The sequence below is a fragment of the Prenolepis imparis genome, unplaced genomic scaffold (genome assembly GCF_030444845.1).
Source record: "Prenolepis imparis isolate NDT839.2.m4 unplaced genomic scaffold, iyPreImpa1.0 SCAF_10, whole genome shotgun sequence".
Lineage (NCBI taxonomy): Eukaryota > Metazoa > Arthropoda > Insecta > Hymenoptera > Formicidae > Prenolepis > Prenolepis imparis.
The window spans coordinates 7,388,730-7,406,968 of NW_028141168.1; the positions used below are offsets into that span (position 1 = coordinate 7,388,730).

The 18,239-nt window shown below is 27.4% G+C and overlaps 3 protein-coding genes and 1 long non-coding RNA gene across 6 annotated transcripts; 3 read left to right on the plus strand and 1 right to left on the minus strand.

The window, feature by feature from the left end:
* Positions 1–223: 223 nt before the first annotated feature.
* On the minus strand, positions 224–1,698 carry LOC145941931 (uncharacterized). 3 transcript variants are annotated; one of them, XR_014426259.1, is made up of 5 exons: positions 1,582–1,698; positions 1,062–1,241; positions 801–984; positions 461–637; positions 224–346 (listed from the first exon to the last, which is right to left on the minus strand). It is a non-coding gene; the product is annotated as an uncharacterized LOC145941931 (long non-coding RNA). The 3 variants fall into 3 exon arrangements; XR_014426260.1 differs by having other exon boundaries at positions 224–343; positions 461–984; XR_014426258.1 differs by having other exon boundaries at positions 461–984.
* A 1,395-nt stretch (positions 1,699–3,093) lies between these two features.
* LOC145941928 (odorant receptor Or1-like) lies at positions 3,094–5,278 on the plus strand. Its single transcript, XM_083048357.1, has 5 exons — positions 3,094–3,516; positions 3,682–4,020; positions 4,312–4,507; positions 4,781–4,936; positions 5,086–5,278. Exons 1-5 carry the CDS (start codon positions 3,155–3,157, stop codon positions 5,155–5,157), a joined length of 1,125 nt encoding a protein of 374 aa, XP_082904483.1. The 5' UTR covers positions 3,094–3,154; the 3' UTR covers positions 5,158–5,278.
* A 137-nt stretch (positions 5,279–5,415) lies between these two features.
* On the plus strand, positions 5,416–8,466 carry LOC145941930 (odorant receptor 49b-like). Its single transcript, XM_083048359.1, has 5 exons — positions 5,416–6,521; positions 6,823–7,161; positions 7,486–7,681; positions 8,027–8,182; positions 8,353–8,466. The coding sequence occupies exons 1-5, from the start codon at positions 6,157–6,159 to the stop codon at positions 8,422–8,424; spliced, it is 1,128 nt and encodes a 375-aa protein (XP_082904485.1). The 5' UTR covers positions 5,416–6,156; the 3' UTR covers positions 8,425–8,466.
* Positions 8,467–9,283: 817 nt separating this feature from the next.
* Positions 9,284–17,606, plus strand: LOC145941478 (uncharacterized). Its single transcript, XM_083047589.1, has 16 exons — positions 9,284–9,645; positions 9,823–10,158; positions 10,493–10,697; positions 10,822–10,977; positions 11,315–11,358; positions 12,300–12,318; positions 12,585–12,946; positions 13,231–13,566; positions 13,816–14,020; positions 14,121–14,276; positions 14,645–14,698; positions 15,591–15,985; positions 16,262–16,597; positions 16,729–16,933; positions 17,125–17,280; positions 17,559–17,606. Exons 1-16 carry the CDS (start codon positions 9,284–9,286, stop codon positions 17,604–17,606), a joined length of 3,375 nt encoding a protein of 1,124 aa, XP_082903715.1.
* Positions 17,607–18,239: the final 633 nt, after the last annotated feature.

Here is an 18,239-nt window from a genome sequence, read left to right on the forward strand (position 1 = left end):
TAAATAAAATATTTAAAGGATTATTAAAATTACAATAATATTCGAACAATTAAAAAATTAATACCTAATAATTATTATAATCTGATATATTCCATATTCTCTCTTTTCCTTCAATCATTTACCTTTTTTCTTTTATTCTCCATCTCTTCTTTAATTTTAAATAAAACTTTTCGCTTTTATCTACTTTTCCTTTTTCTTTCTCTCTCCTTTATTCATTTTCACTCTCTTATTTCCTTTTCTTATATTTTAAATAAAACTTTCTTCTCTTTTTCTCCTTTTCTTTTTTCTCTCTTTTATTTCCACTCTTTTTCTCTTTAGTCTCTTTCTTTCTATTCTTCTATATCTACTAATAATATAATTAATAATATAATTTATGTTTTCATTAAGAACTTTATAAATAAAACATTTTAAAAAACTATAATATTCAAATATTTAAAAAATCTAATAAAAATATTATTACCTAATTTTAAATTCATTCTTCTCTTTTTCTTTACCCTTTTTCACTCTTTCTTCCTATATTTTACTTATTCATCCTCTTTTCTAATTTTAAATAAAGCTTTCTACTCTTTTTTCTCTTCTTCCTTTTTTCACTCTTTTTTCTCTCTCTCTCTCTCTCTCTCATTCTTTCTATTCTTCTCTATTTATTAATAATATAATTAATAACATAATTAATAATTAATAATTAATAATTAGGTTCTTTTTTAACATTAATAAAATAAAACAAAAACAAATTAATTAAAAAGTTACTAAAATTATAATACTATTGAAACATTTAAACAATTCAATAAAAATTTTATTACTTAATATATTCCTTCTTCTCCCTTTTCCTTTTTCTTCTTTTCTTTTCTTCTTTCTCTTTTGCTTATTCATCCTCTTCTTTAATCTTAAATAAAGCTTTTTTTTCTACTCTCCCTTTATCTTTTTCTCTTTCTCTTCTTCTATTTTTGTCTATTAATAATATAATGCATCTCTCCTTTATATTAACTATAAATAAAATATTTTTAAAATTATTAAAGATATAATAATATTAAAACATTTAAAAAATTTAATAAAAATATTACCTAATATTATATTTTTTCTTCTCTCTTTTCCTTCAGTCATTCAATCAATCCTTTTTCTTTATTTCTTTTGCTTATTCTTTCTCTTCAATTTTAATTAAAAAGCCTTCTTCTCTTCTTCTCCTTTCTCTTTTTCTCTCTTTTTTTTCCTACTCTTTTTTCTCTCTTTCTATTCTTCTCTATCTATGAGTAATAAAATTAATGGTATAATTAAAAAAATAATTGGTCTTTTCTATAACTTTAAATAAAACATAAAAAAATTTATTAAAACTAATAATATTTAAACATTAACGAAGTAATATATAATTTAGTAATATTTTAATATTTTAATATTCTATAAGTAAATTAAATAATATTAATTATCAATAAAATTAAATAACATTAATAATATTTAACTATAGTACTTTATTAATAATATCTACACAACAATAACGCATAAAACTCTTGATAAAATAATGTAAATTGGATTAAATAATGCTTTATTTATTACATTTATAAAATATATATACTTTACTACACATACCTTTCTCTCTATTCTTTCCTACTTCCTCTTCCTCCTTTCTTCGTCTTCTTTATCTATATTTTCTTTAATTTAATTTAATGATATGTACACATAATATCATGTATATCATAATATAAATCACAATAATTGCATTCACAAATTGAATACACTATTAACCTCTCAATATATACATTTGAACTGTCAAAATGCGTATATACATTTGAACTGTCAAAATGCGTCGCTCAACCTTGACAGGCTTTTATCAATATGAAGTAATGTACAACGCAGCACACATCGAGATAACCAATCAGCATCGCGGAAAAGAGGCAACAATACTTGCGAGAATCGACTTAACATGCACTTTTTAGAAAAGGGAATCTTGATATTTGTATGCAAATATGAAAATGAGTTAAACCATCGTATGTAATTAATGCCCTTCTGTGTTGAATAATGTTAATAGATAAATATAAAAAAGATGTTCTAAATTTTGTTATTAATTATACAATTGACATTTCTCGATACAGAATATTTATTCCTATATCAATAATATGCTTATCTTATTGTTAGTTTGAAAAATTGATTGAGATCACTTTGTATTTACGTATTGAAGATATTTTAGAATGAATAGAAATTATGACAAAAGTTAATGTGATAAATTTTATTGCCATCCACGAGACTTAATATGACATAAGCTTTTTTTAAATAATTATTTTCTCATAGAGATAAGCTATAATTTCTCAGGGGTTTACATTGTGTGTACGGGTTTAACAAATTCGAGGTATCCGAGCTACAAACTGTCACCACAGTTGAGAAATAGGCAATTTTCAATAAATTTGATTGCATTAACACTGACATATGGCTAAGAAGAAAGTTTGAATAGCTATATAGAGAAGATATTCTCAAAAAGTAAGGGGATGTGAATACTATTTTCACTGCTAACAGATAGCATTCATCGACTATGTAACTTATGAGTAAATTCTGAAAAAGCTCAAGAAGAAAAAAAAAAGATAAGTTATAGATATAGTCTCATATAGATTATGCAATTATTTAAAATCTCCGACTCTATTTACTAAGAAATCATTTTACGTGGTTTTATTTCCAACGAAATTTTATGTCATAATATGAAACTAATATCTAAGAGAACTTTTCTTTTTATGATTGATATATAAGAATATTATTCGAGGAACACAATTGCAATCTGAATAATAAAAATCGTTATTAAAGAAGGGGAAAGTTAAGCGAAGAATAAATTTATCAAGATATTGCGAGACTATAGACATTCGTCAGTCTCTTTAAAGATTCTATAGCGAGTTATACTACTGTAAAAACGATTCTAACACCGCCGCAATTAAAGATGTGTTAAACGAAATTGTTGATTAACAGTTAAGCGTTAATTGGTAGCAGTGTTTTAATCGTTGATTTACACAAAGTGAGGCACATATAATTTGTCTATGAAATTTATTTACATTAAATAATTATAAATCATATGTATTTACAATCTTGTCTAATATATGAAAAGAAGATTATCATAAATTGAATAATTTATTTTTCATCATATTTAGAAAATAGACAGTAAGTGTAACTCAAAGTTACAATGCGCGTATTAGATTATACATTAAAACTTTTAACAATCTGTGGTTGCTGGACACCGGATTCTTGGACGTCTTCCTACAGACGTCTCTTGTATCATGTATATGCAATTTTTATACTTGCATTAATAAGTACGTTTACACTGTCGCAATTCCTGGATTTGATTCTAATAGTGGAAAATCCGGACGACTTTACTGACAATTTCTATATGCTTCTTGCCATGATCGTTTCCTGCTTTAAAATGTCTAGTTTGCTAGTAAATCGCAGCAATATCGCGATGCTAACAAATATTCTTATGAACATACCGTGTAAACCAATCGGGCCAGATGAGATGGAAATTCGACAGAAATTCGACAGACTTATCGAGTAAGTATGTATTATGACATAACTTTTTAATTGTTAATAGAAATTTAATTTTTAATCGAAAAAAATAATTATAATAATTAACATTAAAGAAAATATTCAATAAGTAGCAATTGTGTAAAATTATAATTAAATAGCGAATGTAAAACCGCCTACAGTCAATTACAGAATGAATACGCTGCATTATGCGATTCTAGTTGAATTCTCAAGCTCATATTCGGTGATACAATCATTATTCACGGATTATCGGGAAGGGAAGTTAACGTTCAGAGCCTGGTTACCCTTCGATTACTCCTCCTCGACAGTACTTTTTCACTTTATGTACTTTCATCAGTTAATAGCCTTACTTGTTGGGGCTCTTCTACATGTTGCTTGCGACAGTCTGATATGTGGATTAATATTGCACATATGCTGTCAACTAGAGATACTGAATTCTCGTTTGAAAAGAGTCGTACGCAATCCAAAAATTCTTCGTGACTGCGTCGTTCAACATAATCTCATGATCAAGTTTGTTTCATATAATTAATATTTTATTGTTATAATTATATATTTCTCTTGCAACTTGTATATAATTGTAAGGCACGTGGTATTTTTACTAGTAGTCTATGAAAGAAAACTTATATAAAGAAGTTTCTAAGATAATATTGTGATTAAGATATGTGTTTTTTGAATATTAATATTTTATTTGTAATTTTGTAAAGAGTAAAATATTTTTTTTCTCAATTTTTGTGTAAGAAACATTACATTTATGATTATAGTGAGAATTAAATAATATAATGCATCTAAAATTAATTGTAGATTTGCCTTTATGGTGAATAAGAAGTTCAGATTCACCATTACCTTTCAGTTTATAGTAAGTACGTTAGTAGTGTGCATTACTTTATATCAACTGACAAAGACAAATGCGAAAGTCATTCAATTAGGATTGTACATGTCGTGCATGCTGACGCAAATCTTTTTATATTGTTGGTACGGAAACGAAGTTAAATTAAAGGTATAGTATTAAAATAATATATTTTTCTGCTTTCTATATCCTCGAATATTTTTTTTATTTCGTCACATTAAACGAATTAGATTCTTTAATATTCCTTTTATATTTTATAGTATATAGATACATATATATAATTAATACACATTAATATATACAAAATTTGTTCGATAGTATAGGGATTAAAATTAATTCGTTCTAAATTAATATTTTTTCTCTTTTGTTATATTTATACGTGAGTTTAATACGAAGAAATGTATTTTGCATTTTTTGGCGTAGAGTATGCAGCTGATCAATAACCTATTTGAAATAGAATGGCTTACTCTGGGGGAAGATATAAAGAAAGATTTATTGACAATCACAAGGTGCGGCACCGTTCCCATCGAATTTACGAGCGCCTATATTTTTCCCATGAATCTCGAATCGTTTGTGGGTGTTAGTATAATAAATCATCTATTTTTATAGTGTAATCACGCTCCGTACGATACAGTCTCTATTAATTATTGTGTGTGACATAGTTCCACAAATTATAAACTCGATAAAGTTTTAAACTTATTAAAAACAGCTTAATCTGCTTATTTTAGTTACTCAAGACATCATATTCGACTTATAACATACTTCAGCAAATGCGAGATGAAAGTGTCGAAGGTAAATAGAAGATTGTTATTCAATGTTGTTATATACATATATATATTTCTCATATTATAGAAATAATGCAAAAAGTCAGAGGTAAAAATAATATTTTCTCAACGTTATAACAATGCTATGTAATCAATATCTGTGCCATATAATATTATATATATATATAACAGGAAATGACGAAATTGTTTTCATGATATGTTTTTGTATATTATCATTACTTACATTTTATTGTACATCCGTGCTCAAATTGATTTGATTGATTTACGTACATATGCAGGATATTCTATATAGTTTATCCTAATGTGACGTATGGTATTAAAACATTTGGTTAATCAGATGCGATATATACGACTATAAACTCCATATTTTTTCCGACATTTAGCGAAGAGAAAGAAAGAGAGATAGAAAGAAAAAATACTACATCATTGACAATTTTGAAAGATTTATATTTCCTACTTTTTTCAGCCCAGGTTTTTCTAACGTCTAATTTTGCAAAGTATTTTTCTTATGAGATATTATTATGTCATAATATATTAATCAGTATCAAGTCTCCATTTAACGATTGTATTGCTTAGTCGATGTATAAAAATATTACTATGAGAAAGGTACATTCGCAATTTGAATAATAAAAGTCAATGTGTATGAAGGGGAAAAGTCGGAGGATTGCGCGACTATAGACATCATTAGTCTCTCTCAAGATTTCACTGTGCGTTGTATTATTGCTGTCGTAAAATCGACTGTCACTACAGCAGCTAAAGCTATTTTCAATATTTATAATTATTGATTGACTGAATTGATTGCAATTCACAGCTAGAATAACGTGGAACACGTATAATTTTGCCTAGCAAATTAATTTACGTAATAAATAATTATTATATAAAATATAACTGCAATTTTATTCGTTTGAAATCAAGAAAGCAGAGAATGTCATACATCCGATAATTTATTTTCCATTGATTTTTATTTATTATTTTTGTATAAAAAATAATAAACGGAAAGTAATTAAAGTTCAAATGGACATATTGGAATTTACATTCAAAATTTTAATCAGCTGCGGTTGTTGGATACCGAATTCCTGGACTGTTTCATCCTACAGACGCTTAATGTACCACGTATATACTATTTTTATACTTTTATTGATAAATACATTTACGTTGTCGCAATTTTTGGATATAATTCTGACCGTCGACAATCCGGACGACTTTATGGATAATTTCTACATGCTGCTTGCCATGATCGTTTCTTGTTTTAAGATGTTTAGTCTGTTGATGAATCGCAGCAACATCGCGATGCTAACAGATATTCTAACGAATGGACCATGCAAACCACTGGAATCAGCCGAAATAGAAATACGACAGAGATTCGATAAACTCATTGAGTAAATATTCCGAAAGCGTTTTAATTGTTATGTATCTAAAAAATTTTTTTAATACAGCATTATAATTTTCAGTGATCAAAATCTTAAAATACATTTTTTAATAAATGGCTATTTCTTTGCAATGCATTGATATTTAATATATTTTGTTTCCTAAAATTATGTACTTTAAAATGGTAAAATTTAGGAATATTATTAAAGCAGCTTATTTTTTAATTGAAACTGTTTTATGTTAGAAAAATTAGCATTAAAAAATATTTCGAGTTGTTATTGAAACGCAAAACCGTCTACAGTTATTTTATAGGACGAACACCTTGCATTATATGATTCTGGTTGAATTGACATGTGCATCTACGGCGATAGCATCATTACTCACGGATTACAGGAAAGAAAAGTTAACGTTCAGAGCGTGGTTACCATTTGATTACTATTCCTCGACAACGCTTTTTCATTTTATTTATTTTCATCAGTTAATAAGTTTGACAGTTGGCTCTGTCTTACACGTCGCTTGTGACGGTCTCATTTGTGGACTACTGTTACATATATGCTGTCAAATAGAGATATTAAGTTATCGTTTGAAGAAAATTGCACGCAATCCGAAAATACTTCGTGACTGCGTCAATCAGCACAACCGTATATCTAAGTTCGTTTTCATTATTAATATTGTTATAAAAAAATATTTTTTCTACATCTTTCTGTGTAATTATATGTATAATTTTTAGTTAAATTCTTGACAAGTAAGTTAAGAAAATGCTTTTATGTGCAAATAATATTACATGTGCTCTAAATGTATTTTTATATCGTTTATTAACTTTTTTTATTTATATGTATATATGAATCGTAAATGTCTACTTGGTTTTGTAATTTTTTATTATTTATATACTTTGTATTAACACCCATTTATATATTTATTTAATATTTTTATCGATAATTAAATATATTAAAATTGATATCTAATTGATTTTAGGTTTGCCCTTCTATTGAACAAAAAATTCAGGTTTACTATCAGCTTTCAATTTCTTGTAAGTACGTTGGTGGTATGTTTTACTTTATATCAATTGACCAAAACGAGTGGAAAATTCGTTGAATTAGGAATGTATATGTCGTGTATGCTGACACAAATTTTTTTGTATTGTTGGTACGGGAATGAAGTTAAATTGAAGGTATGCGCTTTTAAGATAAATATACTCTTTCCCTGTTACAATATTTTTATATGTTTAGTTATATTAGTATTTACATATAATTTTAAATATTCCAAATAAAAATATTTCTTTCATTTAAGCATAAAAATTTTTTTTTTATTTTACGTAGTTAAAACATATAAGCGTCGAATACGTTTTTTTATACAGAAGCATGAAATTTTAGATCAAAATTAATTTCTGCGAAAATAATACTTATGTAATATCAAAACTATTTTTTTTTATAATTAATCTTTTGATTTTATTATACAATCAAATAGTATATACAATCAAAATATTAATAAATATATTGTCGATTTTTGAACATAGAGTTTACAACTAGTTAATGATCTATATGAAATAGAATGGCTTACTTTGGGGCGAAAGGTACAAAAGGATTTATTAACAGTTACAATACGCAGTAGAAGGCCCATTGAATTTAGCAGTGCCTACGTTATACCTATGAATCTAGATTCGTTTGTGGGTGTTAGTACAAAAAAAAAGTTTTATATTATGATTATATCTCGATACGACATAATGAGTATAAGCGGTTGTTAATTAAATTAAAAAGAAATATATACCTATATATTTTTTAAAGCAATAATTATATTTTGTACACACTTTTAAAAAAAGCAAGACAATTTTATTTATTACAGTTGCTCAAGACATCATATTCGACTTACAACATACTTCAACAAATGCAAGATCCGAGTAACAAAGACATATAGGAAGATGTTGTTCCATGATTCTTTCAATAATATGTATATGAAACTGAGAATGTTTAAATAAATTGTTGCATTAATATTACTATTAATATAACTGTTGATTAATATTAATATTATATATTATTTATCTTGTACATATGTATATATATATATTCTCTGTTAATATTATTAAATATTATTAAATATTATTAAATATTATATATTATTAAAAAATATTTACTATTAATAATATTAACACAGAATCCTACACACATACATTATCAGCGACTTCTAAAGATTTCTATTTTTATTCTTTATGTAGCCGTCTTCTATAATATCTAATTTGATGAAACAGTATTTTCAGATAACATTATTATGTCATGACATTGTATGATTTATTGAGTCATATCGAGTGAAGGGTTGTTGATGTACGGGAAGGATATAGATTGCAATCTGAATAATAAAAGTTATCGCATATATGAAGGGGGAAGTTGTGTGAGCGTATTATTATAGGACGATCGCGAGACTATAGACATTTTATGTGATTGTCAGTCCCTTTCAAGAATTCTTCACAACATTTTCCAAGAAAAAAACATTTCCATTATTTTATTGTATCTGAGCTCGTGTGAGTGGAGAAAATCACCGATCGAGATATAATTTAACTATCTAGGTTTATTGTCATACGTAAATCTTAAAGCGTATATTTATGAATAATTATTGTATTTATTATACAACATTATGAAATCTCGCATTTTTAATTACGTGAAATAAAAGGAAATTAAAGAATATTGTAATCTCTGAAACAATTATTCATGATTAATGCTTTTCCTGAAGAACGGATATTAATAATCTCGACAGAGAGGTGTAAATTGTTAAGTTGAACATGCGCGTGTTAAATTTTACGTTTAAGATATTAATGATTTGCGGATGTTGGATACCGAATTCTTGGACAACGCCGTACAAACGGTTGGTTTATCATGTGTACACAATTTTCATAATGCTACTGATACACACGTTCATGCTATCGCAATTGATGGATCTAATTTTGACCGTGGACAATGCCGACGATTTCACCGATAATTTCTACATGCTTTTGGCCATGATAGTCTCCTGCTGTAAAATGTTCACTCTGCTGATGAATCGTAGTAATATTGCGTTGCTAATCGACATTCTCGTAAAGAAACCGTGTAGACCTGTTCAGTCTGACGAAGTCGAGATTCAACAGAAATTCGATAAACTTATACAGTGAGTAAATATATATTTATACAATGAGAGAATTAATTACATGTGTAATGTAAATATGGAAGCTCTCTTTGAGTATGTAAGCATTTGATCGAAGAGAGATATAAGTGGCAAAGCTAGCGTCGAAGCAAAGGTTGAATGAAAAATGAAACAGGAAAATCTTCTACAGTCATCTTACAGGACAAACACACTTTACTATGCAATCCTGGTCGAGACAACGTGTGTGTGCATTGCCGTGACATCGTTGCTGACAGAATTCGGTAAAGGCAGATTGACATTCAGGGCATGGTTGCCATTCAACTACACGTCGCCGTCACTGTTTCGCATTGTATACATACACCAGCTGATAGGTCTAACAGCCGGATCTGTTCTCCATGTGGCTTGTGACGGTTTGATATGTGGTCTGCTGGTACACGTTTGCTGTCAAATTGAAATAATGGAATGCCGTTTGAGAAAAATCGCACGCAACCCAGGGATTCTTCACAAATCCGTTCTTCAACACAATAAAGTATTCAAGTTGGTGTTTTACAGTATATTATACATATGTATATAAATACATTTCGCATTTCTTTCGTTAATTAATACATTAAGTATAATTTTAGTATTTGTATTATTTAGAAGAAAGAAGATTGATAAACACACAGTTTTAAAAAAAGCAAAAAAAAAATACATTTTACATACTTAAATTTTTGATTAATTACAGAACTTTCGGTTAATTTAGTCATGACTTTGTCGTGCTTGTTTTGATATATTATTCGTCTAATTTTTATTAAAAAATTATCATAAATCTTGAAATATTTTAAACAACATCTAAATATAAAATTCTAATATTTTAGTTTTATAATTTCAGTCTCGCTCGTTTGGTGAATGAAAAATTTAGATTGACTATCGTCATACAATTTGTTGTGAGTACATTGGTAATGTGTTTTAATCTGTACCAGTTTACCAAATCAATCGCATTAAGAGCGAAATATATGCAATTAATAATGTATATGGGTTGCATGTTGTCGCAAATTTTCTTATATTGTTGGTATGGGAATGAAGTTAAGTTGAGGGTTCGTATTTTTAAAACAGACATATGTGACATATACATATTTTTCTTATTTAAACTATTTATTATTTGATAATTATGCTGCGCATAAATTAAATAAATAATAAAATGTAAATTATTAAACATAGAGTCGACAACTGGTCAATAACATATTTGAAATGGAATGGTTTGAACTGGACAATTATACTAAAAAATCTTTACTAATGATCATGAAACGTGGTGCAATACCAATTGAACTTACTAGTGCCTACGTTATCTCTATGAATCTTGATTCATTTGTGAACGTTAGTATTAAAATTTATGTCACGATATAATTAACAATTGAGAAGAAAAATGTCAAATACGTTTTTAATAAAAAAATTAATTAATTAAAAATAAAATATTTTATTTATATTAAGAAAGAGAATTTAGTATATCTATGTATTTGACAAAAGAAATTCTCTATATACACATTAGATAAAAATTTCTAACTAAAAATTAGTTTTTGCGTACTTTTTAAAAGCTTTAATAAAATATAATTAAAATCGCGCGCGGCTATATATATGTATATATATATATATATATATATATATATATATATATATTCATTTTGAATAATATTATTAATAACTTTAATTACAGTTACTTAAGACATCGTATTCAGCTTATAACATACTTCAGCAAATGTAAAAATTTTAATTGCCAGAGACACAAACTAAAAAAAATTATAGTTTATACTTTACTATGAGAACAGTGTGAGTTTATATCACTTTATGCACATATAAAGAGAAAAAGAGACGGAAGAGATATATATATATATATTTTAAAAAATTAAAATAAATGTATATTATTTTATTCAGTACTATACATGATATATATGGTTTTTATATTATTATTATTATCATTCTTTAAATATAAAAAAAGTATTTAAAGAGAGACAGAGAGAGATATTTAAATTACCTTACATATAATAATGACTATGTAGAATATTAGAAATGTTATTTACGTTGCAATATATTTTTTTTACTTACACATTTTGCGTGTTAGTTCAGTTATATGTTTTTAGCATTTTTTTACTGCTCGTTATACGCATATATGTACATGAATGTTGGATCATATAGACTACTAGAAATTATGACAAGTTACAAAGATCAATACAAGTTTTAAAACTTGTCATTCATGGTTCGCTATGGAAAATTCAAGCACACATAAATTAAACATCTTTCAGTTGAAATATAACTAATCGACATTCATATTTTAAGGGTAAATACATAGAGCTCGATTCGATATTTGAGAGTTATTATTTTTTATTCCTCGATTTTGCTTTATAACATATCATAAAGCAGAATTCTAGCGAAGCATTATTATGTCATGACATCGTAATATCAAGTTTGTGTTTGGACGATTGCATAAAAACTATCCGAGGAATATATAATTGCACAATCTGAATAATAAAAGATGCCTAAAGGGGGAGTTGAATGTGTAGTGTATTATTATACGGCGGAAGATATCGTGAAGCTATAGACATTCGCGTGATGATCAGTTTTCCGTAAGATTTTATCTAAGTACATCAAATTGCTTTACGAGAAAAAAAATTTTTATATTGTCATAATATTAGTAATTGCAGAAATATTGTCTTTCGAGATGTAATTTGTTTATTAATTCTTATTGTTGTACACATAGATTTTTGGACAATTGATTGAATTATGCTGTATTATTAAATGCTTTAAATTTTTTCTAATTAATTAGAAAAAAATATATAAAGGTACTTTCAAGAATTTTTAAAAATCTCGAACGGAGACTGATGTGCATGTTTTATGTATATAACATTAGGGTAGAATCTGGTATAATTTTTTTCGAAAGAAAGGCACTAAGAAAGGCACAGATAACATCGCGAGGAAGATAATAAAAGATGCGTATATTGGAATTTACATTTAAAATATTGACGATCTGCGGCTGCGGGCGACCGAATTCCTGGACAACGCCGTTAAAACGGTTAGTCTATTACATGTACACAATTTTCATAATGCTACTGATACACACGTTTATGCTATCGCAATTGTTGGATCTGATTATGACTGTGGACAATTCCGACGATTTCACCGATAATTTCTATATGCTACTCGCTATGATTGTATCTTGCTGCAAGATGTTCGCCCTGTTAATGAATGGCAACAATATTAAGATGTTAATCGATACTCTTACGAGAAAACCGCTTCAGCCGGTTGAATCTGACGAGATGGAGATTCGAGAGAAATACGAGAGATTCATACAGTAGGTTTCGCGAGCTAATCTCAATCATTGTTTTGATATATAATATTTGATATAGGTATATAGTATTCGGTGATTTTCGCATGATTATAAATGTAGCATTTAGATTTAGATCGAAATTGTATATCTCAAAATAATTAAATTTCAAGCTCTCTTTTTATGTGAATATAATAATAAAATGCGATATTTTTCGAGAAAAAAAAACATACAATAAGATGCAATACTTTCTGAGAAAAAAAAAACATTAAATAAAAAATGAAACATAAAATTGTCTAGTCGTTTTACAGATCAAATACGCTTCATTACGTTATTCTGGTTGAGACAACGTGTCTATGTGTTTCTATAACGTCATTATTGACAGAATTTAAGAAAGGCAAATTGACATTTCGGGCATGGCTGCCATTCGACTATTCGTCGCCGCTACTATTTCTCTTTGTATACGCTCATCAATTGATAAGTTTTACAGTCGGATCCGTTCATCATATAGCTTGCGATAGTCTCATATGCGGATTATTAATGCACATTTGCTGTCAATTAGAGATATTGGAATGTCGTATAAGAAAAGGCACACGTAATCCGAAAACTCTTCACGATTGTGCTGTTCAGCACAATCATATATTCAAGTTCGTTTTTATATAGTTAACTTTATGAATAAAAATATTTTTCATCATTAATATTTGCGTAATAAAATAGCATTTTTTAAATTTAAGTTAGGACGAAGTAAATTCTATTATTTTCGCCAATATAAAATTATTCCCAAATATTTTCCATTGATATACTGCACATTTTTATACGTGTGCATTCATGTATTTTATATATCTTTCCAATATTTGAAAGTTATTAATATTATGTTTAGTTGCGATTAATTTTAGGTTCGCTCATATGGTGAATGATAAATTCAAGATGACGATATTTATTCAATTTGTTGTAAGTACGCTGGTAATGTGTTTCAATCTGTATCAATTTACCAAGTCAACCGCGTTAAGAGCAAAATATGTGCAATTAATATTGTATATGTGCTCTATGCTATCGCAAATCTTTTTTTATTGCTGGTGCGGAAACGAAGTTAAGTTGAGGGTATGTGCTTTCAAAATGACTATCTCTCTTACACAAACATTTAATATATTATATACGTAGATTAAATAAATAATAAGAGGTCTTGGGTTGTTAAACACAGAGTCGACAATTGGTGGATAATGTATTCGAGATGGAGTGGTTCGAATTGAATGAAGATGCCAAAAAAGTTCTATTGTTCATTATGAGACGCGGTGCAATACCAATCGAATTTACCAGTGCCGCTGTTATTTCTATGAATCTTGATTCATTTGTGGGTGTTAGTAGCGAAATTTATTAGAAATTTATTTATTAAAATTATTGGCGCTCTATAAACAATAGTGTAGATCGTGCAAAACATTCTAATGTCGAAATTGCTTTAATTCAACTTTTTTTTTTTAAAGAAAAGAAATATCCAATCAAAAATAAAATTTTCATTATATTAAGAATAACTTGAATACTTAAGATATTAAATAAAAAGAAATTTAATGTATATTTATATAATCATGTATTTTAAGTTTGCTTTTAAGATTAAGAAGTTACTTTTTACGAAATTTTCGAATATTTTATTATATTTAATTAAACTTAATTAATTTATATACACCTGCAATTGACTTTAAATTATAATACTGATAATTTTAATTGCAGTTACTCAAAACATCGTATTCGGCTTACAATATACTTCAGCAAACGCAAGACTCATAATGTTAGGCATAAATTAAAAAAAAAAAATTAGTGACATTTTTTGCTATTGACAATGTAAATTTATGTTATAAATAATAGCATCGCAGAGTATTTTATACCGGTATTATAATACTGGTAATATATTGTATATCACTAATGCCTTACAAATAGAAAAATAATAATTAAAATATTGTTACAAGTACATTGTTTATATTAAAATATGGATTTTACTCACATTGTGCACGCTAATACTACTTTGTGATTATATCATTTGGAGATTGCATACATGTGAGTGTTACTAGAAATTATAGACAAGGAATCAATACCGGAAAGAAAATTTGTCATCTGTGATTCGATGTGGTGAATTTGCAACTTTATTAAATATTTGCAAGCAGGGAGAGAAAGATAGAAAAAGAAGTATGGGAGTTACCAATATTAATATTTTATGCAGCATAAGTATGTACAGACCGCATATGCGACATTTGAGAGTTATTTTTTTTTCTTTGGTAACCTTTGCTAACATATATAATTTGTATTAATATAATATATACCCTCGCTCTCCCCAATAAGTCAAAGTTTGTGTTGCACAATCATTTCATGAAAATATTATTTCACACAAGGGACATAGTCACAATTTTAATATTAAAAATTATCATGTGCGGAGGAGAAGAAGTTATCCATAGAACTCGAAGAGTATCCGTTAAGCAATCGTGGATCTATATAGACATTTCACGATTATTCCTTTCGACAGTTTATTACACGTCCGATTATTATTCGTGCAAACAATTTGATTGTGACGTCTGATATACATATATTTAAAACTTACTGACTATAAAAAAAATTAGAAAGAATACACGCAAATTAGAGAATCTTTATATAAATTTTCTATACATATTTAATTTTCGTGTATAAATGGAATATCGAAAGATATAAAATTCAAAATATGCACATATTAAACTCCACTTTTAAATTCTTAATTATTTGTGGTTGTTGGCGGCCGGATTCTTGGACGTCGTCATTTAAACGCGTAATATATCATATGCATACAGTTTTCATACTCGTGTTAATAAATACATTCACCCTATCACAATTATTGGATATTATTCTTACCGTGGATAATCCGGATGATTTCACCGATAATTTTTACATGTTACTTGCGATGATCGTCTCTTGCTGTAAAATGCTTAGTATGTTGGTGAATCGCAAAAATATCGCAATATTAACCAACATTCTCACGGAAAAACCCTGTAAACCATTAATATCAAGTGAAATGGAGATATATCATAAATTTGATAAGGGTGTGCAGTAAGTATATTAAAAATACAAATTTTTATAATAAATTCTACATTAAAATCCAGTTACGAAAAATGTATGAAACTCTTGAAAACTTGAAAAGTCGAGATTTAAATATATTTCTGATTAATGCTGCTGATATAATTTTTTTTATGTTTCTACGTGCAATATATTGCGAAAATATGTGCTAAAATTTTATTAGTGAATTTACATATATTAAAAAATTGATATTAAGCGAAACACCGAATAACAAAATGATATACAACAATGTCTATAGTTATTTTACAGAGCAAACACGATACATTACGCAATCCTGGTTGAGACGACTTGCGTATGCATTACGTTAACGTCATTGTTCACGGACTTCAGGAAACGGACGCTGACGTTCAGAGCCTGGTTACCGTATGATTATTCATTGCCATTTTTATATCACATTACGTATGCTCACCAATTGATAAGTGTGATAGTAGGGTCCGTTCTTCACGTCGCTTGCGACGGTCTTATTTGTGGGCTGTTGGTGCACATTTGCTGTCAGATCAAGATATTAGAATCTCGCTTGAAAAGAATAGGACGCGAGCCTGATATCCTTCGCGATTGTATCCTGCAACATAATCGCATTTTCGAGTTTGTATATATATTTGTATACAATATATAATTAATGTTAGAAGAGCATCAGCACTGCTGATGCATTGATAAAAATATCAATGCCAGCCTTCGATTTAGATATTAACAAAAATGATTGCGTTTAATTACAGTTTTGCTTTTGCGGTGAACGAAAAGTTTAGGTTCACTATTACTATTCAGTTTATAGTAAGCACGTTGGTGGTGTGTTTTACTCTGTATCAATTAACCAGAACAACCACATCGAACGAAAAGTACATTCAATTGATATTGTACATGTGTAGCATGCTAACGCAAATCTTTTTTTATTGTTGGTATGGAAATGAAGTAAAGCTAAAGGTATGCGATTGCTAAAAGAATCACATAGAAACAATTAATTAGAATAATAAATTTATTAATTAGTTTGACTTGATTTATATATTTATAGAATTAATATTTTTACGCATTCTAATATTATTTATATACATATATTAAAATAATATATGAATAGTATGTAAATATAAAAAAATATATTATTATAATAAATATAGAGCCGACAACTCATCGATAATATTTTCGAAATGAAATGGTGTATGTTGGATCAAAATGTAAAGAAAGCTTTATTATTGATTATGAGACGTAGTACAGTGCCAATCGAATTCACCAGCGCCTACATCATCTCTATGAATCTTGATTCTTTCGTGGGTGTTAGTATAAAATGTTTCTTATCATCATATTAAATTAATGGGCGAATCTAATAATATCTATATTTAATATGAAATGCATATAAATTAGTCTAAAGTAAAACAAATTTTTTAGCAATAAATATATATAATCAGAAAATTGCATTACATATTAAAATTTTAATAGATTGTTATATATAAAGCCATTATTGGCTTCTTCTTAATAATTCAAGTAAATTTTTTATAATATTTATTTATTTATAGTATATATGTTTATGTTGTGTAATATTTGTTTATTGCAGTTGCTTAAAACCTCATATTCAGCTTACAACATATTACAGCAAACATAAGAATAACACAATGTGCTTGATAACAACATTTTAGTTTTACATTTACATTTAAATAGCATTAAATTTTTAATATAAATCGAGATTAATAGAATGTTACAATTAACGATAATTCTTGTATCATGTAGTTTTAATAGATAAAAGAATAAAAGGGAATTACATATATATATTTTTCTTCTTAGATTTCTCTCTCTTTCTTTCTTATTTTTTACATGTTAAATACATACATTTTATATTTATTACATAATACGTTTCTTATTTATAATGTTAGGATAGCAATCGAACAGTTGTTATAGCTTAATATGTTGCAAAATATTATTTTATCATATTGTATAGGTCTAACTTACAATCGATATTATTGATTATATACATCATATACTTTAAATCTTTTATTAGAATTTATAGGAATCAACATGCGAAGGGAAGATTTAATACAATGTAGCATTTCGTACAACCGTTAATAAAATGTTGTCGTTCAAAAGAGAGAATATATTTTATCTATATGATTATTTACGTTAGGATGGCTTACATAAGTGGCTGTTTAATATTTAAACGTTTCCTCTTTTATTTCCTCTGCGCTCCGCCTTCTAGGGACATGCGCTCAGAAATCGTCATAGAAAGATTGCAGCTGTACGC

Bases quoted from the DNA above. Each gene is read 5' to 3' on its own strand.
- LOC145941930 (XM_083048359.1), top strand. From the start codon at position 6,157: ATGGACATATTGGAATTTACATTCAAAATTTTAATCAGCTGCGGTTGT. The intron at 7,162-7,485 runs GTTCGTTTTCAT...AATTGATTTTAG, and splicing joins CAGCACAACCGTATATCTAA to GTTTGCCCTTCTATTGAACA. The intron at 8,183-8,352 runs GTTAGTACAAAA...TATTTATTACAG, and splicing joins ATCTAGATTCGTTTGTGGGT to TTGCTCAAGACATCATATTC.
- LOC145941478 (XM_083047589.1), top strand. From the start codon at position 9,284: ATGCGCGTGTTAAATTTTACGTTTAAGATATTAATGATTTGCGGATGT. The intron at 9,646-9,822 runs GTGAGTAAATAT...GTCATCTTACAG, and splicing joins AAATTCGATAAACTTATACA to GACAAACACACTTTACTATG. The intron at 10,978-11,314 runs GTTAGTATTAAA...CTTTAATTACAG, and splicing joins ATCTTGATTCATTTGTGAAC to TTACTTAAGACATCGTATTC.
- LOC145941928 (XM_083048357.1), top strand. From the start codon at position 3,155: ATGCGCGTATTAGATTATACATTAAAACTTTTAACAATCTGTGGTTGC. The intron at 4,021-4,311 runs GTTTGTTTCATA...AATTAATTGTAG, and splicing joins CAACATAATCTCATGATCAA to ATTTGCCTTTATGGTGAATA. The intron at 4,937-5,085 runs GTTAGTATAATA...TGCTTATTTTAG, and splicing joins ATCTCGAATCGTTTGTGGGT to TTACTCAAGACATCATATTC.